Source organism: Temnothorax longispinosus, chromosome 7 (assembly GCF_030848805.1).
Source record: "Temnothorax longispinosus isolate EJ_2023e chromosome 7, Tlon_JGU_v1, whole genome shotgun sequence".
Lineage (NCBI taxonomy): Eukaryota > Metazoa > Arthropoda > Insecta > Hymenoptera > Formicidae > Temnothorax > Temnothorax longispinosus.
The window spans coordinates 13553302-13578606 of NC_092364.1; the positions used below are offsets into that span (position 1 = coordinate 13553302).

The 25305-nt window shown below is 37.1% G+C and overlaps 1 protein-coding gene across 2 annotated transcripts in view; it reads right to left on the reverse strand.

Moving 5' to 3' along the window:
* LOC139815882 (discoidin domain-containing receptor 2) overlaps nucleotides 1-25305 on the reverse strand; it is an 81147-nt gene that overhangs the window by 2842 nt on the left and 53000 nt on the right. The window contains exons 3-16 of one of the 2 annotated variants that reach the window (XM_071783129.1): nucleotides 21263-21365; nucleotides 18839-19070; nucleotides 16221-16368; nucleotides 10945-11109; nucleotides 10432-10565; nucleotides 9185-9392; nucleotides 8294-8389; nucleotides 4315-4484; nucleotides 4052-4226; nucleotides 3658-3920; nucleotides 3273-3410; nucleotides 2265-2572; nucleotides 1913-2147; nucleotides 1312-1461 (exon numbers count right to left, since the gene is read on the reverse strand). In XM_071783129.1, the coding sequence (XP_071639230.1) occupies nucleotides 1312-1461; nucleotides 1913-2147; nucleotides 2265-2572; nucleotides 3273-3410; nucleotides 3658-3920; nucleotides 4052-4226; nucleotides 4315-4484; nucleotides 8294-8389; nucleotides 9185-9392; nucleotides 10432-10565; nucleotides 10945-11109; nucleotides 16221-16368; nucleotides 18839-19070; nucleotides 21263-21365 (2525 nt within the window). Of the gene's footprint in view, nucleotides 1-1311; nucleotides 1462-1912; nucleotides 2148-2264; nucleotides 2573-3272; nucleotides 3411-3657; nucleotides 3921-4051; nucleotides 4227-4314; nucleotides 4491-8293; nucleotides 8390-9184; nucleotides 9393-10431; nucleotides 10566-10944; nucleotides 11110-16220; nucleotides 16369-18838; nucleotides 19071-21262; nucleotides 21366-25305 lie in introns of both variants that reach the window. The other variant, XM_071783128.1, reaches the window with a different exon arrangement.

A 25305-nucleotide genomic window follows, 5' to 3' on the forward strand; every position in this document is an offset into this window, starting at 1 on the left:
ATTTTGAAAAAAATATACATCTTAATTTATCAATGCTTTATTATCGAAGTTAACAGTTCTTTTCCAATATATATGGTCTATTCACTACATATGGTCATATATGATTATATATGATTACATATAATCATATATGATCATACAGAGACAAAATTCATATATAATTGCATTATATATAATCATATATAAAAGGGCGGCGGTGTGGTCTAGTGGTAGAGCGCCAGACTCGTAATCTGAGGAACCAGGTTCGAGTCCACTAGAGCCATAAATCATGGAAAAGTTTTTTTCCGAAAAAACCGCGCCCCTCCGTGCAGATGCGGAGAAAACTGGGCTCCGTCTTTCGGAAGAGACGTTAAAACCGTTGGTCCAAAGGAGGAAACAGTAAGGTAGTGGATGAATTGGAGGTTAGGGTTGGGTACGTCCCTTCAAAACGCCCTTTAAGGCCCCTTGGGGTATATAAAGTAAATTTCTTTATCCTTTTTTATAATCATATATATTATATATAATTATATATAATTTTTTGTCCCGGGTACGCACCGCACACATGACCTGCAGTATTATTTTATAATACTGAATTATATAATATTATGTAACGAATTTTTGAATTTAATATCTATAATATATATAAAAACGATTCAAATAAATTTTTAAATTTAGGATTAAATATCTGATGCAGCATATATGACGACTTGCGAATCTATATCTATACAGATATAGTGCTATATCTGGTTGTACATAGGACAAGATTAGGCATATTAATATGTCTGGCTATATATGACTTCATATATAGTTGTATATAATGTTATATCTAGTTATATGTAGGGTGCACTACTCATATATCATTATATCTGGCTTCACATACATTTATATACGATTAGATATAGTGCTATATCTGGTTGTATATAGCGCCAGATTAGTCACATTAATATATCTGGCTATATATGACTGCATAGTTGTATATAATACTATATCTAGTTATATGTAGAGTGCACTACTCACATATCATTATATCTGGCTTCACATAAAATTATATACATTTTTATACAAGTAGATATGGTGCTATATCTGGTTGTATGTGGGACCACTGATTGCACATGTGGCCATGTATAATTAGATATGACCCCATATAAAAACATATATGATTATATATAATTATATATATACCAGATATAATTATATATGATTATATCTAATCATTTTTCCCCGGGTAATTTGTAATATATTAACATTCTATCATCAAGCAAAATTTAATGATAAATCGATGGACTCGGAAATGATTAATTGATGAATAAAGTGATCAAATAAGATGCTTACTTGTAGCTCCGCTCCGTAATACATATGCTCGGCATTCTGAATAACTTGATCATTTGACAGATGCTGAAAGGGCTTTTCCCTAGCCAGACTCATTACCTCCCAGAGTGTCACGGCAAAAGACCATATGCTACTCGAACATGTGTACCTATCCTGAAATTAAAATATTGTTGCTGTTTACTCTCGACACGCTATTAAGATTTATCACGTATATAAATATATACATTTATTTCACAAAGTACGATTTTAATTTTATAGCAACAGATTCTTTAAAATTGAATCCGAAATCAACTTTTTTTTAAATGAAAATGTTGAGCCTCGAATAATATTTGTTTCATAAATAATAATAGAAGAAATAGATTTCACGGTTTTATATGTGAAAAATTTGCTTTATTTGATTTTTAGTTTAAACTTTGTATGTGCGTTACAAAAATATTGGAAACCGGGATTAAATGGTAATTTTTTTCAATTTTCGTAAATTGATCAAAAAATCTATAATTAAAATTAAGGATCTAAATTATGCTATAGAATATTGCGGCATGATCTTGATAAAGAAAACTATAGAGACACTTGAAAAAAAACATAAAATTTTAAATATATTTACCAATAAAATGCTTTCCCACGGTAACCATCTAATCGGCGCGGGTGGTCTACCTCCTATATCGCTGTAATCTTTCTTGTAAAGATCGCTGCACATGGCTATATCGGTCACTTTCACGGTGTAAGAACGACCTACCAGACAATTCCTAGCTGCCAAGTCCTTGTGCACCAAATTCTTCGATTCAAGGAATCTCATTCCCGATGCTATCTGTGTCCCCATATACAGTAGACAACTTTGACTAAAAACAGTCAAACAGATTATTTTATATACGAGAAATTTTTGTAAAGCAAGCAATGCAGATGATATCTAAGCTTAGTTAATTGTCAGATAAAGATTATTTCAAAGAAGATTTTACCTAAGAGCTTTTAGATTGCAGTTTGGCCTGAGCGTTCCCGTGAGCGGTACACTATATTGAAGATAATGAGCGAGATCACCGAGTTCCGTGTACTCGATGATCGTCCACGGCACTGGCTCGACGGTGCAGACCCCTAAGACACGTGCCACATTCGGGTCGGATAGACACGATAGAAATTGCACTTCCCTCATCTGGTCTACTGCGTTGTTAGTCCGAATGTCGCTGGTACACAGGGGTACGCGAGCAACGACTAATCTGGGAGCGCCAGATATGATCTCGTCTAGACCAACAGCTTCGCATATTATAGCCTGCAAATCATACAATACTTTTAGTATACATATGTCTAACGTGTGATAGGTATCGCGAAATCATTTAGTGATTTTTTTATCTTTTCCATTGGAATAATTCTTTATCTCAATGCCTATGTTTTTCAAGTCGATATTTTGTTCAAGTCAAGTTTAAAGTTTGGCAATAGTAAATAATTGTCCTTATCAGTTCAAAAACATTCAAGAGATACGGATAAAAATATGTTGACAATGTTATTTATACATGTTCGAGAAATTGCGCAGTATTGCTAGAAAGAAAAGCAAATATATATATCAGGATACATACATGTCGTTTAGATAAATATGTATATTACATTTCGTCACCGCCCGCAGCTACCATTAAGTGCAAGCGAAACGGTTACAACGCGCATCCGTCACAAGCTGCGGGCATATTTATACATGTCGTATCTCAAGTGCATAATTAATTAAGACCATACTTTTCCATGGGTTTTCTCTCGGTTTTTCTTTAATATTTAAATTCCTTTTTATTACGATATACGATACGTGTGAAGAAGATGCATATTTTGTGCCTTTTGTGGCAATGGATGTCCACATACATAAGAAAGTAGGAACGTTTATTGAATAGCTTCTATTGTTTTTTGAATTGTTTCTTTTTGCATAACTTCAATTGAATTTTTACACATTACTTATATAACAAACGTTTTCGTAAGAGATATCGTACCTCTCCTATAGTTCTCGAGCCAAGTTTCTCTGTCGTTCGTAGGCACTGACGTGGTATATTGGTTGGCTCTATTTCCTTGCACTTGTACGGCTTGTTCATGCTGGGTGCGATGTTCCAACTGACGACAGGTGCTGGTATCTGTAATTGAGTAATTTTTTTTAAAACTTTTCGTGATTCTTTCCTATCTTCCTCTCGCTCTCAAAACAAGTTCTTTGCAACAAGATAGAGGAGTCGACGTAAATTGCGCTTTCATGTCAAAAAATTAAAGTTTGAAATAGCGGCAAGTTTGATTTCCCGTCCCGTGATGTACTTTTCCTTTGCCCTCGCGCGCGGCGCAATCAGTCAAATGCACCGTCAAATTGTACGATATACAACTAATATGTACCTTGTGCTTCTCCTTTGGCGCTGTATGCCAGCGTTTCGAGTGAACCTGATCGACGTCCCTTTGGTGATTGGGCGTAACCGCGATATTGAGTTTCCTAGTTGGACTGCTATAACTTTGAAGGGTTCTGTAATGTTGAGAGTGACGAGCCGGCGAGTTAGTCGGCGACGAGGAACAGCTGGATGGACCGACCGCGGATTCCGGTCTTGCGTCTAGCCGTACATTCTCTTCCGAAACTTCTATGTTCTTGAAATCTTTCGGGGTCTCTGAAAAACGGCACCGTTGTTGTTCATTCTCCATTTTTCTCGATAGCAACGGCCATTTTTAGCATGGCAGCGCGTTATTATTAGTTGCGATTAGTATGCAGACAATTAGCATGACGCTAATGCTTACTCACCGGAATTGGCTACGATCGCATACGTGGATTTGTATTGGGGACTGACGAGCGGCGAATTAAATTGCTCCATCGTAAGTGACTCGTGCATACTGACGTCTTCCGGCATGTCAGGTGAAACGTGATTGGCAGTTTCCGCTGTCAGCATCCCACCGGGTGTTAGATTTAACAGAAGACCCTATAATAAATCGTAAAACTTTAGTTTATTTCAATTCATCTCAAGTTAGTTATTTCTGAATCTCGAATAAAACGTGATTTTTCTCTACCTTCATATTTATGGCAAAACCAAATGGATTTTTTAACACCGTCGGGGAACTCTGTAGTTTTTGTCGTCGATTTAAAAATAGGATGATGAAGAAGACCAGCAGGAGCAGCAGTATGATGGCAGTGAGGACACCTATCAGTACCTCCAGATATTCTTGGCCATCTCCTGGTGCTGTAACTATACAAATTTATAGGGATACACGGAATACGTGACATCATTGCTACATCGAACAACGTGACAAGATATATATTTTTCAATACACATTTGATCTATTTTCAAAGTCTAAGGACTATATTTTTCTCTCTAAACTAATGACTAGAATTTAAAAACTTTTTACGGAAAATATTTTATTTTTCATAAAAGAAGCTAAATTCCTTTTCTTTACAACCGTTATTATTAATTTACATCGCAAAAGCGGTGCTTATCCTTTGTCGTACACTGTCCGTGCCAAGTGTCCCGAAGCTACGGCAGGACGACTGCGCGGATTTTTTTGCAATGAAAAAAAATAAGTTTGTCGAAAGTAGTGATCAAAATCGTTCGACGATTTTTCTACGATCAAGTGCAGAATAGGCCAATAAAGATTTAAAAAAACCGTAACGATCGAATGACTGTTAAAATGCCAATTTTGCACTTAATTTAAGAAAGAATTGCTGTACGAGTGCCAATGTGAATGAGGAAATCTGGATTTCAAATGACGTTTCCTCGGTCGTACAACGTATAGAAAAAGAAAATTGCCCCAAGAGAAGTGCAGAAACGCTTTTAATTCCCACTTTTATGCTCACGCGTACCTCCTTCGCTCGTGCTCCCATTTTCCTCGTTTCTTGCTCCTTTCGCGGTTTTATCCTTTGTTTTTGAGAGAACAACGGATAACGGTATTAAGAGAGAAAACTGTGTGCCATGAAAACTGTGAATCCAGCATTATGCACATGTATAGCGTTTAAGTCTGTTAGTATCGTCTACTTTTTTTCTTACAATTTTTGGTTTTGCTTTTTCAACGTGACGCATTGTTTGCCTTCATATCTACGGCCTATTATATTTTTTCGATCGAGCAATGACAGACAGCAACTATTGTTGCTTCCCGTTGCTTTATTTGCAACCGTACATCGAACCGGATTTCATATTTAGCGGATTTTATATCGCCCGTATTGGATGATAGGATTTTCGAGCGCTATTTTGGTGCGATGCTATTGCATCCGAATCGATTATTTTCGTCCGGCTCTGATATTTTTTTTATTTATCTTGTTTAATTTCGTATTCCTTCATTTATTGTGTTTAAGCCATTCACACGGAGATGGGTAGGTTGAAATTTTAAAGAAGCTATACTTTTAACAAAACTATTTCAAAAATGTTTTCAGTCTGTCACTAAAATAAAGCGGAAGATAAAAATATCTGCTCTTTGATATATATGTCTTGTGTATTTCTTTTATCATAAAAATTTTCACAGTAGTACATTTAAAATTATCCCTTTTTTGATCTTACGAGCGAAACATTATCATAATATTCGTTTTAATATTCATGCACTGTTAATACTTGCGAGGTACAAATGTAAATGGATGATATTTTAAGTGCGACAATAAACAGGAAGGTTTTTACATAGTTTTTAAACAATTTTATATAATATATGCGTCTATCTATGTATATCTTCTTTTATTTTCTCAAATGAATAATTACATTTGCCTCTTTATTTGCAGCTGACTATAGAGAAAATATCTGAAAATTGCGAGAGAAAGATGAAGAATAAAGTTTGGCATTTGCACAGTCTATCAGAGATATGTAATTACGGAGTCGACTCTGCTTTCTCTGTCCGGGCTTCTCTTTCTTGGCTGCCTTATTTCGCTCGTGCCTTTTATGACTCTAATCCTCTCGCTTCCGCTCTGTCGAATCAAATATTGACTAATCCGCATAATCGATCGCGTGAATATCGACACTTGAATTATGAAAGCGCTGCGCTGTGCTTTCTTTAGTTTTCCCCACTCGTAAACTATGTAAAAAATTGCGTGCAAGAACTATAATATTAGGTACCAGCACGACCGACGACCGCCGTTCTTTTGAATTCAGACCACCGTAAAGCGGACGCTCGGTTTACATGTTGTTTTTAGTTACTCTGTTTTTTACCCTTTGTCGCCCTTCCCTCGCGTCGTGGCCGTCTTTTTTAGCGCGCGCGTGCTGCATTTGCGCGGTCGGGCGATTTCGCGGCTGCTTTATTTGAGGACCCGTTCGCGTTTCCTTTATTTATAATGGAAAACCGGGAGAGTGCTCAGTCTATTTTTTTCGACTGGGGTAGGAGGATAGGATTCGCGGGCGGCGGGGTATATCAGAGAGCCGTAATTATGCCGTAGTAGTCGAGTATTCTTCCCAACATCCTCCCGCGTCCTCATTTATCTGCTGCACTTCCTGTTATCTGTATCTTCCTTGCTCTCCCCCCCTCCCCCCGGTCTCTCTGTGTTATAAGTTTTTATCACTTTTTATTCTCATTTCTCGTCCTCCTTTCGTAACGTAATTTACCTCTCCGTATTCACGCACGCTCCTCTATCTATTCCGGCGACAAATTATGTTCTATTTATTTCTTGTTCCAACGGTGACGCCGCGTGCGCTTTTATCATACGTTTTGGGGCATATCGCGTGAAGGGAAAAAAGACCTAAAGTATTTATGTTCGTGGTTAGTATCGGAAAACTGTGGTTTAGATTAAAACTGCTATGTATAGAAACACGGGTGTTTCCACTAAAAATACTTCAATATACAACGTAGAGTTTGCCGTCTACACATAATATGGTTGTCGATATTCCTTACTCTTCCATTTACTCTTCTTTGCGCCGCGGCTTTTAATTTTTCATCCGGATAGGCAATTTCTTTTGATTATACTCAATGATTCAAGTGGAAAATGCATATTTTTAATTTGTTTTGCGGCCTGGAAAATGCAGCGTAGGATTTGTTGTTGGCACAAACTATGAGATATACGTAATTATGTTAGAGTCGACCTTACTTTTCTCCTCCTGTTTTCTTTTCTTCTTACCTCAAATGCGCTGCCTCTTAACCCGACTAATTGTTTACGTTACGAGAAAGTTGCTACGTGAATTATAAAGTGCAACCGCATCTCTTTCTCTGCTATGCCGGACAATGACTTTTCCTAATCGCATCTTCTTCTTGGCAAAGAATAACGGCCCCATTTCGCCAACAAAGTTAGTTGAATAAATGTCGCGCATTTTCAAAGTGGACTGAATACGTACGTTACGGAAAATTTAAAGATTACGCTATTTTAAATATTATATCTACATCAAAATATAGTGTATCAATAAGTAAAGATTCAAACCAACATCAGACAGATTAAAACATATTATCGAGAATATAAGAAAATACTTATTTAAAATAATAATGTTATTACAAAATCAAACATATTTTCTTATAAAATGAAATTCTTTACGGTATAAAATGTTCAATTAAGCTGTTATTGAATAATTAAATTTATTTAATGAGCAAAAACTTATCTCCATTATTGACTTTTTAATCGTTAATTAAGATTTAAATTTTCAAATGTAATTATAAGTTGAATGTAATTATGAGTTGATAAAAAAGAAACGTATAATATAATATTGCTAATAAATGTTAAAATGGAAGCAACGGGGCGAATAGAAGAAACGATCATTGCTTTTACTTGTAATTATTCATACAATAATGTGTCCAATAATTAGAGATGGAATCAACTTTATCAACTGGCTGCAGGTTTAAAGTTGGAATTAAGTGATGTCTAAAATAAGCGCTTGTGTCCGAGTAAAGTATTATTACGTAACTAGGTGAGAGATGCTCAGAACTGCTGAGCAAATAAAACGTAAAATATTAAATGTAATATGAAGTACTCTTATGAATCTGGAGATGTCCTACTTACAGACATGGTACAGAGAAATGAAAATTTTCTAGTAGCCGATGCTTAATTAGAACGAGATTGATACGAATTAAATGCCACTCTCGGCAAGTTACTTACTCGTTTGTAAGTTGAGATCCACTTCGGGGTTGACTGGAATCTCCCGGTTGCTGAACTCGGACGCCGCTTCTTCCGTAGTGTTTTCGTAGGGATTTGCTGAAAGAGGAAAATAGCTGTAGCTAACTCGAATCCACATGGACAATTTCCAAGATTTATGAGTGAGATGTTTTTATACGCGAATTATTAAAAGGACAAAAGCTATTATAATATTTACTGTTTATATTTTGAAATCAGTTGTAGATATTAAAATCATATTTCATGAAATAGAAAAAGAGAACATTGTTATATATATGCACGCGAATATAAGCGTTTTCACATAATTTCTGCGATAGCATTAAAAGTGAGGAATAGTAAAACATTTTATGCCGATTATTACCGCATGTTTCTGCAGCTGAAGAATATTACATACTTCGTGCGCACATTTGCATAAAGATTTAAATGAAATTATCGTATGCGTTCGATATCGTTAACTCAAACGGCCATTAGTGCGATAAAATTAAAGAAATGTGGTCGTAGATATTTGAGACAAAGACGTGATGGTTATTAAGAGATAATTAAAGCCGGCGGACGCATGCGGAGCAGAGGGAGATAATTCATTGGATAATTATATAACTTCGTTCATTACAATATTTCTTGAAGCATTACGATCCGCGAATTACAGTGAAGTATGCGCTCATCTATATTTGCGCAAAAGTTTTCCTTGTCGTTTAGGTCAGTATTTAGGTCAGGGCAATATGCAAGATGTCCAAAGAAACCCGCGGGAAATCTAAAAGAAACGCGACAACATGTTTTTTCGTGGAATAACATCGAAAAGGGTATAAATGTAAGAAACCAAATGCGAAAAGAAAAGATCCATCTCCGCTGGTGGAAAATGAGATACGGGAAGCTCACTTGCGTCGAATGTCACTTCGCCAATTATGATCCATCGTGCGGCGAAGTACAAATGCAATTTGAGAAGTCTTCCGTGCCGTCCGTGTAGACCGATCGAAACGTTCCGGGCGTTTTCCAGCACGACATCCGGTATATAGGAATAAGGCAAGAACTCGTCTTCATAGGTCTCGCCATCGATGCTGAACCATATCTCCGCCTTTGAAAATACCTATTGTGCAAATCAAACTCGCATTGAAATATATGTTCCGGTCGAAGCTTAAAGTGAGCAAGAAAGATCCAATTTATTGTTTGTTAAATGTTCAAGTTATTTAGAAACAAAAATTAACGCGAGAGATATTTTAAAGGGACTAAATTTTAAATAAAATACAACGCTATGAAAGAACAATAACAACTGTCGTATAATAAATATTAACATTATTCTGCTTCTAAATCTAAAATGCACAATAAGAGAAATAGAATAAATTTTTATGCTATTTCCGTATAAAGGAGGACAATGTCTGTCATATTACGAAAAAATGGAGACTCGCGATGCGCTTAAGCTTATTTTTATTGTGCAGTGTTACATTCGTTTTTATCGTGTGGTCAATGCACTTTGATACATAGGCAAAAACTCTTTTGTGTTATAAACTGTATGAGGGCATTGACATCAAAGAAATGTACATACATGATGATAACTATCGCCATATAATCAGCAAATCGTTAATCATGTCACTTATGATACATTTTGCGGACTGATATCTACAAATGACATCTGTAATATAGAAGAGACAATATTTCTTGTCATGGATATTCCGTTTCATCTTCGTTTTATCTTCTATGTGATTGGCAGTTCATAATAATATGCAGCGCAATTATTTCGTTTTGACATACAGTTTGACCAAAAACAATAATTATTTTTTAAATCTTGTTAACGGTATTGCTTTCAGTACAATTGATAGAATGTGTCTTGATAAATGTTTCAAATTTTGATTATGTCTCGAAAATGTTTCATCTGTTCGTACCGTGCGTCACGCTCGCGATGCATAGTTCACGATTAGAAATTAAACAAAAAGATACGCAGGCAGCTCTCGAATCAAAATATGTTTAGATATTTCTCATGTCAATCAACAAAAATGTGCATTGTTATGAAATAAATGTTATTGATAATCGTGATTAAATGTTTAATTTCTTCTGCTTTGCACAAAAGAAGGATTTATGAAAGTACGTGAGTGGAAAATACGTTGCGCAAAAGTTGAGTTGAAGATTACCTGAACGTCCCGTGAGAAATAATTGTTGGTATAGATGTGTACCGCTTCGAAGACCATTATAGCTTCAAACTCGAAGATGAGCTCCACGAAGTTCTCTTGGAAAGTGTCACGAAGCCAGGCAACCCAACCCGTGCCTGCAGCCAACGGAGAAGGAACTTTCATACAAAACGCAATGAATTGCACTACTTTGCCGCGGTTCTCTATCGCAGCGCAAACAAATACCTATATTATAATTGTTACGAAGGTTTATACGTGGTGGTAATTTCAGAGGTTTATTTTTTGTCGAAGGTAGAATGTGGAAGGATAAAGTTTCCGAAGAAATTTATAATCGCGAAAGACACTCTTTTTATTTCAATATCTCGCGATATTATTGTTACGAAACACGATTATATATAACGAAGTGAGAGCGATATTGTTACGAAACACGATTGCCCGACAATATTTTACTAGCAAAAATTACTAAAAGATATATCTTAAATGTTTCGCTCCCGCACGTGTTCACCCACCGATTACCTTTTCCATTTCCCATGTCCAGTCTGTAATTATCCGCGCCGACCTCGCCATCGATTAGACAACCTAAACCATCGGTCAGCAAGTTGTCCTGCTTTTTACCGTCGTACGAGATGTCACTAAACTCCGGTAGAGAAGCATCTGGTATAGTGTAGCTCATGACACCGCCTGAAACAGACGAAAGTTTTCGCGTGACGAAACTACTACTACTACTACTACTACTATTGTGTAACAGTAGTTTTCTTTTAAAACACACTCGTCTCACAAACTTCTACGTTACACCTGACTTTGTAGTACTATTAGCTCTGTTTTGTCTCTAGTTGGCACTTCTTTTCTTTTCTCTTATTTTTAAATAATTGCGTTGCTCTCAGATTTTCAAGTAAAAGTGTATAAAGTATAAAGGTAGTTTGTTGTAACAAACGAAAGGTTTTACTGAAATAGGAAATATCTCGGTGAAAAATAATTTCCGAAAATGTTTACGATGTCGCGTACTGCATCTTCAATCATGTATTTTTTTCTCATACATACGTATTATTATTAATTATTATTATAACGGTTGAGAGTAAAAATTATTTCGTGAGTTTTCATATTATCTCGCCGAAATTTACCGTGTATTTCGCAAACTGCAGCACTTTGCTCCAGTTCCTCGGATACACTTCGAAAATGAAGTGGCGTTGCTTAATAACATGCCGTGAAGGGCGGTGGCGGAGAAGGCGCTTAGTTAAAATTAATCAATTAAAATTAATTAAAACGACTTGGTCGGTGGCGGGCGGACGGCGCGGCGTCCGCAAGGGACGGACGGCTGGATTTTCGTATAGCGAGGAAATTAATAACGGACCGCAAAAATGGCGCGGTGCGCCCACTTTGCCATGTCGTGTTCAAAATCGCTTAACTACTCTTAATATTTCACGGTATATACGGTCCGCGCGGCCGGCCGTCGTTGTCACGCGATGTGGTCAAGCCAGTTTTGGTCAATACCTTTGCCTGATTCCGTGTCACGTGGATGACGCCGAGGTAATAATTTTACTTAGAACAACGTAACGCCTCGTCGCCACGCGGTTGTTCTCTGCAACTGGCATCTACCACACACCGCACACAGGAATTGTACGATCGCGGCGTACATAGTACGTATCAAAATAAGGGAGGCCGACCCCATTCTCGAATAAATGGTCGTCCCTTTAATCAAGATATTTGAGCGCGCTCCCAAGAAAAATAGAGAAAAATACGTAAGTTAGGCGTGATAAGATTTTAGCGCACACGGCTCGCTATAAAGTATATTGCGTTTGTTAAAGAAAACATGCAATTGGGATATGTAGATACGTTCGGAATTGTACGTGATGGTGCCGTGCAAAACAACGTTCGCAATAAGGGAATAAATGGCGAGTCAAATTAATCCGCAATTGAAGCAACCAAGTCACCTCGACTGGCGTGCCACTCTTTACGTGCTCGAGAATCGTTCGTGTAAACTGGTGAACATTTCAGCGATGTGTCGCTGATATTCCTGCCATTTTTTGAAGGTACGCATTAAAGGACGTCGTATTTCAGCACGCGTCAGAAACATTGCTCTTACAGGGACTCTACTCTGTAATCTGGCAATCCGCTAATCTAATCTACACTGGCAATCTCCTTCCCGTCTGCGGCTTGAAATTATTGCGAATTTTCATTGGAATTGTTAGAGCAATTTCCCAGCAGAGAGAGAGAGTGCAATTCTTAACAAGTCTCGCGTTAATATAACTTTTCGCAGGCACGTGTGAAGAAATATTAACGATTAGATATATATATATATATATATATATATATATATATATATATAGACTCTATTATTATAGCAGAGTGACTTATCTGTTGTACAGGTCAAAATATATAATTAATTTCTTATATTATATTTAGTATACACGATGTCTTATAACTTCCGACCTTAATTTTAATGATAAATCTTTTTATAAATAGCGACAATATCAAGGAAAATCGTTTTTACTTAAGTGTTTACTTTACATTTCCATTTTTAACATTATTTATCTTTATAACAAGATCTCAAATAAATTAAAGAATAAAAATTCGATCAATTCGCGTCTCCTTTGAAATTAGTGAAAACTCTCTTTTTCTCAATCTGCAATTTAAGTTACGATCGCAAGCGTGTGATATGTTGTACAATGCTAAATTCGCCGCGTATAATTCTTCATGGGATACAGATCGCTCGAACAACCATGCACGGAGAAAATTTTATAGTAAATATTACTATGGTGTCGCACTAGCTGCGGACCATCGAGGAATTTTAAGTTAAATTACTATGTTTATGGTAAAAATTACGGTATTTAATCGTTTTTAAAACAATAATTATAGTATTTTAACTTGAAATTCCTCGATGGTCCGCAGCTAGTGCGACACCATAGTAATATTTACTATAAAATTTTCTCCGTGTGGGTAACGTCGCGGTTTAATAAATGATACGTTGGTTCCACCGCGCTCTATCAACTGAGGCTTAGCACACTTGTATTCTGTCAGACCGCGAATGTCAATACCACGAGGACAATGTCGTGGATTCTGTATCGCGTTGACCGAGTAGGCCGTGTTGCCCGCGATCCGGGGGTAATCGTTCGTGTTCACCGGCTCGGGGCAGGGCATCAACGTTGTTTTAACCCGCTGCCGTGCACGACCGCCATAAATCCGGCATACTCGCCCAGTCGGGCTCGATCTCACACGCTCCGAATACTTCTTATAACGCGAAAGCTCTCATGTCGCCGTTTTACCGACTCCGCGCCGCAACGCTAGCCGTACATATACGTCATCGCCCGAACATGTGCGGCCTCGTTGTTGTCGGACATTAGCGACCCAGAAAAATAATTCATGCAAATATTTCTTTCCTAGTCACAAAAGTTGATATTAAGGATGCAGACTTTGTCAGGATTATAGAAGTCTTCGGCTCCTGTAGTAGCTGTTTAATTGTCATCAATTGTTAATTATATATATATGCTATTTTAAGCGATATAATTTACTCCGATAAACTTCTAAAGTTTAATATTAATCAATCAAAACGTTAATACATATGAGTTTTCGTGCTTAACGCTGAGCGTTTTCTTAATCATGATTAACTTGCTTTTCACATTTCGTACAGCAGAAATAACAATTTATGCTTTACTTTAATAATGAAGGAGAAAACTGCTTTTTCTTTTAAAGTTTTTATGTGCTTTCCGTTTTACTTTGCTTTGTGTAATGTTACTGCTTGAGTTGATTGCACGGTTTCTTTTTCACGAAAAACACATGTCCTGACGATGCTTAGCTGTATTTCTGTTGTCAGCATTTAGCGAGAAATTCTCCATCGGACCTCTCTCTGGGTTTTATTATTATTTCAAGATAATATAGAAAAACATAATAAAAAGATACATATTCATATGTAGATATGTAGATAATCGATTAAACAAATATTAAGAATATACATTGAACTTATCTAAATATCGAGATTAAAAACTGTTTACTTAAATAGAGAATGAATTTTTATTTTTTTTTTGCTAAATATATTATAATCCGGTTAGTGAACGAATGCTTATTAGTACATATTGTTATCGTTTAATCTTTACAATCCTGCTCCTGACGCTTTGTTAGAATTTATATAAAATTATGTCTTGAGTTTAGGGGCCCGGTAAAGTAACCTAGACGAGAAAAGAAACTGTATGCAAATTTATGTAAATAGCATTGTGATGTAGCGCACAGCATGTTTGTTATACATAACGCACGCACCTGTATATAAATTATGAGAATGGTTTCGTATGCGTCACGAATACTTAACATTCGTTACTTTGTTAGATCAAAACTGGCGACGCGGAAAGAAAATAAATTGAAATGTTAGCATACTTAAGATTGTTATCACATTTCAAGTGAAAACTGAAGATATCAGAGAAACTTGGGATAATATATACAAAGATATTAGAAAAAATCAAGAGAATTACGAGATTATTCTTGTATCTTTTTTTGATATGGTATTTATCATTTCAATCTTGAAACTACATAATAAAAATAATTATTTTATAGATAATTAATATCATTAATTATAATTAAGTATCAATGAAAATAGTAATAAAGATAATATATAGTTCTTTTTATTCATAATCGTTCTCTTTTTTGTTTATTCTCAACTTTCTTGAGGAGGTGTTTATGCATTGATAATAACACTCGAGAAAATCGAGATAAGTCGGGGAAAATTTCAAATTTTCTCGACGAGACTGTTATTGCCTCAGCGTATATATACTGCACGAGCGCTAACAGTGTGCATTGATTATATAAGGGACATTAAGTACTGGAACTAGGTTGAAAACAAATGTACGAAGCCGACCTATGGAATGAGATCGTCCGTATAACGCTGTTACGAACGTTAATGGGATCTAGCACTGTAGTTAGAGTCAACGGCACCCTGCTTTCGCGTAGCCGTCTCAACAGCGTCTCGGCAAATTGAATGAAATTGCAATTTGGAAATTAATCGTCAGGTGTCCACTCGAGCAACATTGTCGTGTCATCCTCGCGTAGCCATGTGCAACGCCATTGCATATATGGTCTCGATCTCGAATACATATTCGCGATTTTAAATGTTTCCTAATTAAATTGATACGCCATATAAGCATGATGTTGAAACGAGAAATTTATTTATGGATTATTTAATGTCATTTTCGTTTTGTTCGTCGTGCTTATTGATTTGTTAGCGACGCATACACTCATATTTTAGTACTCACGAGTTAGTAATAATATTCGATGCGAATAATGTCAGTTATGTCATTTTCAATGATAATTTGATTACATAATATCCAAATGAGTTTGTTGTGAATAGCAATCGGTATACGCAAAAATTTACCTGACGGGAGATGATGGCTAATGAAAACGTTTGCTTATCCGCGTAAGAGAATTTTCGATGAACATATTATTGACAACTGTCATCATCGCGCCAATTGTCTCTAAAATTACTCAGTTTATTTTATGGAAGATATATTATAAAACATGTTTATTTAAATAATATAAGTAAAATTGTAGGTATATATATGTATATAACTTTATTTTATCTATATATACTTTCAAAATCTAAGATTCAATTAAAATTATGATATTAAAAACTAAAGAAACAAGTGATTTTTTGTGCAACGATAAATTGTAGAAAAGTAAATTAAATTTTTTTCACGCAAAGTTTTATTTCTGAGAAAATCAATTTTGAAAATTGGAATATTAATAATAAGTTGTTTAATTTTTAAAGTGTAAAATATGTAATTTGAATTGTAGACCTTCCTCATACTTACTCGTGTCTCGGCATCCTTTGAGTTCGATGCGAAGGCAAACCGTACGTCTGTGCTCCGAGTGTGGTAAGATCCGGATTTGACTGGCGAAGATAGGTGGAATCAAATTGTGCGATACAACGGTGGAGGTGTCGCTATTGCCGGCTAAAACCTACGGATTAGTGTCGTGCATATTAATAAAATAGAAGACTGAAGAAATGAAAGAGCGACTTTTCACGTGTCAATTAACGTGAGGCTCGATATTTGACTAACGACATTGTCACTTAAAACAAGGAAGTTTTTTTTTATTTAATATTGAATGACGAGAAAGATGGATTTTTTTTTTTCAAGTAACTGTAAGTTCAATAATATGACTATTATTGCGAGAACCATACAGGCATTAATGCGATTTAATGGTAATGGGCATTCCGCCCGGAAATTTCCCAGTACTTATTATAGACATCTCAATTTTGAAATCAGTTAATATAATACTGGCGAATGTATGCGTGCTTAAATGTGCGGCGCCATTAATTTTCCCTTGATGGAAATATCTGAATATCCGTCTGGTATCGATGACAGTCACGTTATCTCGGCGATAATACATCGCGTTAAATACGAACTTTTCAACAAAATTCCGTTTCGGTATAAAATTTCCGGTTGAATTGACATTAACGTATAACGAGACGTTCGTGTATTTCCGCGGAAGTCAATTATATGCAAAACTTATTTGCGGTACTACGCTTCAGCTCATTTCATCTTAATTTAGTCTCATTTATCGTGCCATATGAGCATGCGATTAAACGATAAGAGATTATTCGACGTAAATATAACACAACGACTATATCATTAAATTAGCCGCCGCTTTATTTTACATATTATGATCAGTCGCATTGATACTACCGCGGTGAATTATTAATAAGGGAGGATTTACCGTTTTATATAATGAAGTAAATGTTGCGCGATGTAGAGTGTACAAGCGTTAAAATATGAGAGAATACAAAAGTTATTTACGTTTGTCATGTAGTTACACATATAATTATTATCATTTATCTCATCATTTGTTTCACAATCAATATCAACTAGATTGTGAAAATAATCTAGTTAAAATTGCTGCGTATGAGGGGGATAATCGAAAATATAATACATTTACGCAGACGTTACGTCGATCGTGATATAAACAGAGATTATGTGATAGAAATAATTTTACGGTAGAGGTGCGTAATGTCGAAGGCAGCGATGCGTGGTTCAATACGCGACATTCGCGAGAAAAGGAGGGGTCCGATAGAGATGGGAAAAGGGAGAAATTGAAAACGTCTAGCTCTCGAAAAGGGGAAGTTGCACTTTTAGCGACGCTTAACCATACGTTACGGTACGAAGACATAACGCGCAATTCCAGCAGGAGAGTAGATCGCTTATCGATTGCCGCTTTCTCACTTCCCTGTTTCACGACTGGATCCCGCGAACGGTAGGAGGAGGGTTGCGCCAAATCGAACTCAAAGTTGAGAATATTTTCCGATCAACCGTGAAACAGAAGGATTTTGATATTACAGTAAAAAGATATGTTTCATTTAAACTGTATACTTTATTGTTTGAGAGATAGTTGCTGAATGATTATTGGTTTCCTGGTAATAAAGTATGTAAAAGAATATCCAGTTATTTTCTACCGCGTTACACAAACAAAAGTTAAATTACATATTAATTAAATTATTAATTAAATTACAGCTTTATGAGTATTTATAATCGAATTTTGAAATAAATTGTAAAAATTGTATATTTACTTTCTCATTTTTTTAAAATTCATACATATATTTTAATATATTTATACATATACTTATGCACAATTGCTGGCTTAACAATCATATAGCGCGTCATAGTGAGGGACTTATTATGTTTTGTTTTCTCTCATTATTTGAATTTTCCAAATTGTTCGTTACTCTTTATGCCCATTTTACGAGAAACTTTAACTCGTGCTAAAATTTTCCTACGGATAATTGACACGGGAAAAGTTCCATCAATTAGGCATCGTTAAGCGAGTGCCAAGTTCTAACTGTAACTATACTAACAAGCGACTTCGAGCCCTGCGTTTCAATGGAAATAAAATTTCAATTTGACACCGTGGCGCGTGATTCCGATCGGTTTTGTAGTTTTGTTCTACGTATCGTTTACGTACATTTGTTTGAGTTTGTTCCAATTGAGACACGGTGTAAACTCTCGATAGCTTGCGTACAACACTTCTACAATCGAACGTTTGTTGTAATCAAACTCCGCAATTGCTCTCTTCTATGCAATACACTATTCAAAGCATAGTTTTCGCATGTACTAATTGATATAAAAATAGACATTGACCGTATTTTATAGAAATTATTTCATTGTAGAATGAGTAAGAATGCTTTTTCAACAATTAAAAAATTATTTATTGAAAAAGTTATTAATGAAAATATGTTACTTCTATCCATTTTTTTAAATATAAAGACTTTTCTTTTATATTAATTAATATTTACATTGATTAATGGAAAATATCGAACCTGTCCAATACAAATTAATCGAAGAGGCAATGAAAGGGAGCGTTGAACTTGGCAAATTGCGCTGACCCCTTTCCCGCTACAGATATCATCGACATGACCGTGCCTGTCCTGTCTTACCTCTTTGTTGTCCCAACGCTTATATCGGCGCCATCGAGTGAAGCCGGGACGTCGATACTCTACAGTGTAATCCTCGACATATTCCTGACCGCGGCCGTGATCGTAACGGCCCTGTGTCTGCACACCAGTAACAACGTGAGCGCTCTGTAGGTCAACTTGAAGCCACTCGCGAACCCCTTTCTCTATTTGGCTTTTTGGACACCAAGCACCGCCGGCGGTCTCCTTGCGAAGTCTATTTAAAATATCATTAATGTGCTTAAAAAAGTAATCCCTTTCAGCTGAAAGTTATAATATAATTTCATAAGAATGTGGTTTTTCTAAAGACTTTATATCTTTTAAAATTTATATTTTTCAACATACAAGGGTTATTCTTTTTTCATTGTAATAAATTGAATCTTGTACTATGCAATTAATACGATTTATTGACTGTTACGGTAACAGATTAAGTAGAATAATTTATGTTTCGAAATTTAACATAGTCCGGATGAAGAAAGATAAATTATTCGCAAGAGAGAGATATTTGTGAGACGACAATTTCGTAAAATTGTGGCGCATAATTTACGACCGCTAAAAGTGCGCGAAATTACTGAATCGTACGCGGTACTTTGCAAACGAAGAATGCATAAGAGAGTCGTTAGACTTTTCATTTCGAAAATGCCGCGGAATTATCGTTTTACCGAGTCTTCCCGAGCATAAAAAAGTCTGCCAATTATATTGTACAATTCAGTTACTATCCTTTCAACTAAGAAGAACAATTCACGAGACCATTTCTAGGTTTTAAGAACTTCCACCTTTTTAAAAGTGTACTTAAACAGTGAATCCGTGATTTACTCGCGCTTCTACTTCTCCGAGCCGCTCTGGTTCCGCGCTCACGTTTTCTCTTCCTCCGTCGATTATTTACGTTTGTGTTAAATGGCGTTAATGAAAGTCTTACTACCTCAATCGCTTCTGGTCGAGTGGCATCTCGTACTTAATAACAAAGTTAACTTCACGTCCGTAGATCGACAAGAGATTCTCGCTTTTTCCGGCCACCTGACGATTGATTTCCGGGACGGCGTTCGTGCCGCGTTAATCCGTTTACCATTTTACAGTTTTTACGTAACTTCAATACAAATCCCATTGTTTCCATTGTTAAAAGAAAAAGTTTCGTGTAGCCGCGGCTGATAGAAATTTCATATTATTAAGTAAATTGCGCTCTTATGGAAACTTTGTATGCGTGAGAAGTGTCAACTAAGTACGAACAAAGCTCTCTATTAATATTGTGGAGCCGCAAACGTGTAGAATGTGGCGCTTTCTCGTGCTATTATGTGTAACATTGAACTATTTTTCGTCTCGTTAAAGATTATATTCAAAGATTTGGTGTTGCGAAACTTTAGTCAGACGATGAATATACATTGAATCTATGGATAATTGAATTTATAGTATAATCTTATTATACGCGATCTCTCCATCTATTCATGAACAATATACAGAGATTATACAATAACTGCTTTTGTGTATATGTTGTTGTATATACAAGCTATTCTTAGACCGACGAATTGACGTATTTAAACCTTCAGGCGGATAGTCATTTATCAGGCGCGTCTGACGGCTGATCAATGATCACCTTTACCACTGTTTTAATTATCCGCTGCTGAAATGTAATCTGGTGAAAGGATCCATTTCTCAATTTACATATTGTGCATATTTTGTTTAATTATGATAACAATACAGCTCAACTTGCGCAATAAATATTGCAATACATTTTTATTTTACTTTAATGGAAAAAAACCAATCTGCGAAATGGCGCCAAATATTTATTATGTATAGCAAATGAAAAATTTAATTTCCACTTTTTTTAATTTACCCGTTTTCATCGATTGAATGAGCCGATTAAATAAATAAAATTGACATACAATGCATTTTATTGTATGTTATACGCGGACATTATTATTGTAATTTTCTCAAGTAAGTTTATTTAGAAAGTATCGCTTTCAAACAGCGATTGCTTCGCAGAGATGTATCTTCTATAAAACTTGATTGCTATTTCTCGTAATCGGATTGCGCATTTGATAGTCACAAGCGTATTAGGCGTGTAACTTCAAGGAAATTAGATTTGAATAAGTTAAAATCCGGGTGCGCGTTAAATCAATATCGTCACTGCTCGGAAAAAGCAAACTTTCGCGATAGATAGATAGATTGAAGATAGGATCGTTGAGTTATAAACAGAACGCGCGCGACAGCTACGTAAAATATAGGAGGGGATTAGACGCGAGGGGGGACGAAAAATGACGCATGGCATATCCATAGCGGATGATGTCAGTGTGTTAAACTCGCGGCCTGATAAACGATTGGACCTACCCTTCTCCAAGTACATTAAAAAATCGTGGAATATCCTTTAACGTTGCGGAAAGCGGTGTGGGGTCGTAAAAGTAATGTGCTCACCGGCCATTTCGCGGCCCGACGTTCGTCACATACGACGAGGACGCAGTGATAGCTGAATCCGGTATGTCACCCGATTCCATCCCCAAGGACTGGTTGCATGATCCTGGAACATGACCGACACTTTAATAGATGAGCTAATAATTTTGTGATATAATCTTCATTATTAAATTAATTCTGCAGTGATACTCGATTACTTTTATTCACGTTTTTGGAAATTAATTAATTAATTAGTTTGGAATTTATCTTGAATTTTCAAAACCGAGTAGATTGGCAATTATTGTTCGCGCTAACATTAAATATTCATTATAACAATTTTATAACTAAGCTATTTGAAACGCGATAACGTTTGTTTATGGATACATAGATCTGTCGAGGCTTTTCTGAGGCGCTCCATAAAGACAACGACGCATTGCACGATATGCAATGCCTTTTAAAGACAGTGGAGTAAAAGAAACAATAGCGCGTGATATTGCGCACTATTGCGCCGGTAGGGAGAACTCTTTAAAGTTGGAGTGTATCCGCAGGAATCACGAACGTAAACAGCAATTACGACGTCGTCGTCGCAATCGTTGTTCGCGAAGTTGGGGGATAAGTGGCAAATGGCTCGAAGCCTCGAGGCGCATCGCCGCCGGGGTATTATCCAATCACTATACTTATTAGTCTTTCAGCGATCTCATTCACGTTTCAATTCGCGTTACGTTTACTGTCATTCGGTTGTAATCTTTCCATTAAAGTTTTCGTTAGGCAACAAAAAGCTGCGGCGCGCGCGAACGAAGCTTCGTCCGACGTTGGAAAACTTCATACTGCCGCGCGAGGATCAATCGCCCTGAATAAATTTGTTCTACGAGATCGAGCGGCGATCCATCTATCTCGCGATTTTATTTGCAATTAAGAAAAGATCAATCCTGTATATACATATATACAGTAGCGACGTTTATGTTTTACCGTACAGATTAAATCCATCCAGTTTTTCAGATCTTTTTCCCCCGAAATCGAAAGAAAAGATTACATCACTTCTATTTATATTATGTATCAGTTACAATTAGGATTACACTTGTTACGTCCTTATACGTTTCCGATACAACGAGTGCCAGGAAACATTATAGCCGTGCGATTTATTTTCGGACATATACAGTGGCATTTATGCGGAATAACGAATAGTTCGAGGGGAGGCGAGGAGAACGCGCGGAAACGTATCTTCCGGTTCTCAAATCAGCGAACAGGAAGAATCGTTCGCGTACGAGCCTGTTCTTATTGATCTCAAGCAGCGTACAATCGAACGTGAGCGCGCGTATGGTCGATTAAATCTTTTCGCATGCCTGTCAGCTTCGCGGTTTATGTTGGCTCGGCGAACCCTCTTAGAGAAACTCCCCAAGAAGTAAACGATCGGGCTAAGCCGGCCGGGAGAGCGGAAAGGAATTTCTTCTCACGAAGGTAAAATCAGGAACTCGGGCAATAAACATTGCGATTGTCGCGTTATTGTCGTGGCTCGCTCGAAAGCAGGTTCTGGGTGGCTTCAGAGAGTCGTGCCTCTATCAAAATCTACTGTACGTCGTTACAGCGAAATCCACTAAAAACTTCATAGATCTTTCAACAGCGTGGGGTCGAAAATTCGTGGGTAAGAGAGCTTTGCGGTGTTAGGAAAGCGAGGACATCAGCCGGGAGTGACAAAGGATCGCTATGAGATACGTTTTCACGAGGATTTAACCGACTAGTTTGCGAAGTCAGACGACGCTATTTACAGCGGAAGTATTTTAATAACGTCAGCCGTCATGTGGTTGACTTCATTCTTACCTGTCGCAATTGCTTTTTTAAGCAATGAAAAGTACATAGTCAATGTAATCAATGAGACGGATAAAGCGCATCGTGCAGAGTCCTTTTTATGTACGAGGTGTAAAAATGATTATCGATTTACTCGGTCAGCATAGCTCCAAGAGAAATAACATACACAGATTAAATTGAAAAATTAAATTAAATTCAAGAAGTTTAAAAAGTGTGCATGATAATTTCGTACCTGATATAGCTTTACACTTTTAAGTTTTTATGGTGCTCGGATTATTGCGTTACGGTAGCAACAAGGGGCATTTTGTAACCGCTCCGCGGATACTGATGGACACTCGGCGTACCTGCGAGACGCATAGAAATCGCATGGACATTTTAACTTGGAAACGTATTCATATAGAATTCTCACGCTCCATCTTTCCCTTCAGTTTGCGCAAATATTCTTCCGCTTCGCGCTTTGTTCCAATCCACAAATAGAGCAGATAAGAGAAAAGAAACACATGTCAAACGTTCGATAGAAAACAGTGGGAGCCGACGCACCAGTCATAAACGACGTGGAATAACGCAAACCCCGAGAGAAGCGTTGCCGCCATTTGTCGTTTATATCGTTTTCGCGCTAGCTACGAAATAGAATAAAGCAACGAAAGGATAATTTCGCAAATATAAAGAAATCGCGATGAAAATGACACGATGGGTTACAACAAAAGTGTATAAAAAGATTAGTTAAATTATGCTCAACGTTAATATGTGTGACTCGATTTTTTGTGCCTGAAATATTTAGAGTGTCGAGTGATCCTGTAAAACTGATCGATAGTCGAGGAAACACGATTTCCAGCAATTCGTTCGTTAAACCGCCTACACCTTTCAAATATAATCTCCCGGAATATCATTCTCTGTTTTCTATAATTCAACCTCATACTTGTCCGAATGCTCATGCGCTTCTCTCGGGCCAGTAAGTAACAACCTTCGCGCCCATTGTCCCGGGTGGAGGAGAATCCTCTGACGCGAGGTCGGTGGTATACGAGGCGTTTCGTGGATTCATTGCGACGCATTCCACGTCGAACTATTCGTCTTGCCAGGTGGCGTGCAATTTGGCGAACCCGGGGACACGACAGCCGGAAATCCGGACACCTCGGCCACAGTTAGTGCCACGAAGACACCTTTAGGACTGGCGGGTGCGAGTCTCGGCGCCTCCATAGTCTCGCAACGTTAGATCCGCATACGATGTATTGAGGCAGTTTGAACTATCGTAATATACAATTGCGTTCAAATACGCATTATTCATTTTACGAATAATTTTTTATTTTATCGCAAACTTTCGCAACATTTTCGACAAATTTTATTTTATCGCAAACTCTCGCAACTATATTTCTCGTTAACACGTTTTTCCTTTGTTCCTATTGTTTCCACGTGGGGCGCAACAACGATGCTTTTTCGTTAATTCGTAGAAAAATGGATTATTTTGTCTTATTTTTTAATTTTATCGTTAGTTTGTACAGCGATTACGCGAAACAGCAGATTTTCGAAAATCACGTCTCGCGCAAGTCGATTGTTTTACCAGGTAAACGCACTCGTCGAGCTAATTCCATACGCGTGCGCACGTTAACGTTTCACACGAATATTGTAAAGCTCCCTGCGAGGTGTTCACCGCGTCACCTGGTCCACTTTGTCCCCCTGTTACTATCGAATGAAAATCCGGCTTGGAAACTTTTCTGTCGCGATGCTCTCTGCACAATCGGCTTTCTCCATTCTTCGGGTACCTATATACGTTTGTCCGCACGGATGAACGGCGTATACGGTGACCGACGAGTCTCGTTTTTGCACGGCGATTCCTCCTGTTTGTCCTCGTTTGAAATAAGGATTCCGGATTGGAGGGGTCGATGCTACCTGTTCGAACTCAACTACGCTAGGGTGAAATATTTTTTTTCTCTCTCTGTCTCTCTCTCTCTTCCCTTTGCCCCTCTATCTTCTCTTGTTTGTTTCTGCCTGGTTCTCGATTTGTTCGGACCGATGGGAGAACGTCAGGTGTTCCGCCTATAATCCTTGGAACTAAGCACGAATGGAACTGCAGGGATAGTTGATCCTACTCGATAGCACGGCCATGTTTCTTTGAATCGCACTTGACCTGCCTCCTATTTTTCAGAGTTATCGATTTCTATTTATAATAACGATTGAAGGGAGCGGCGTTATTTAAAGATTTAGCGCGCGAAGGATTTGCCGAACAATTTTTTTAAAGATTTTACCGCTTTGACATATATATA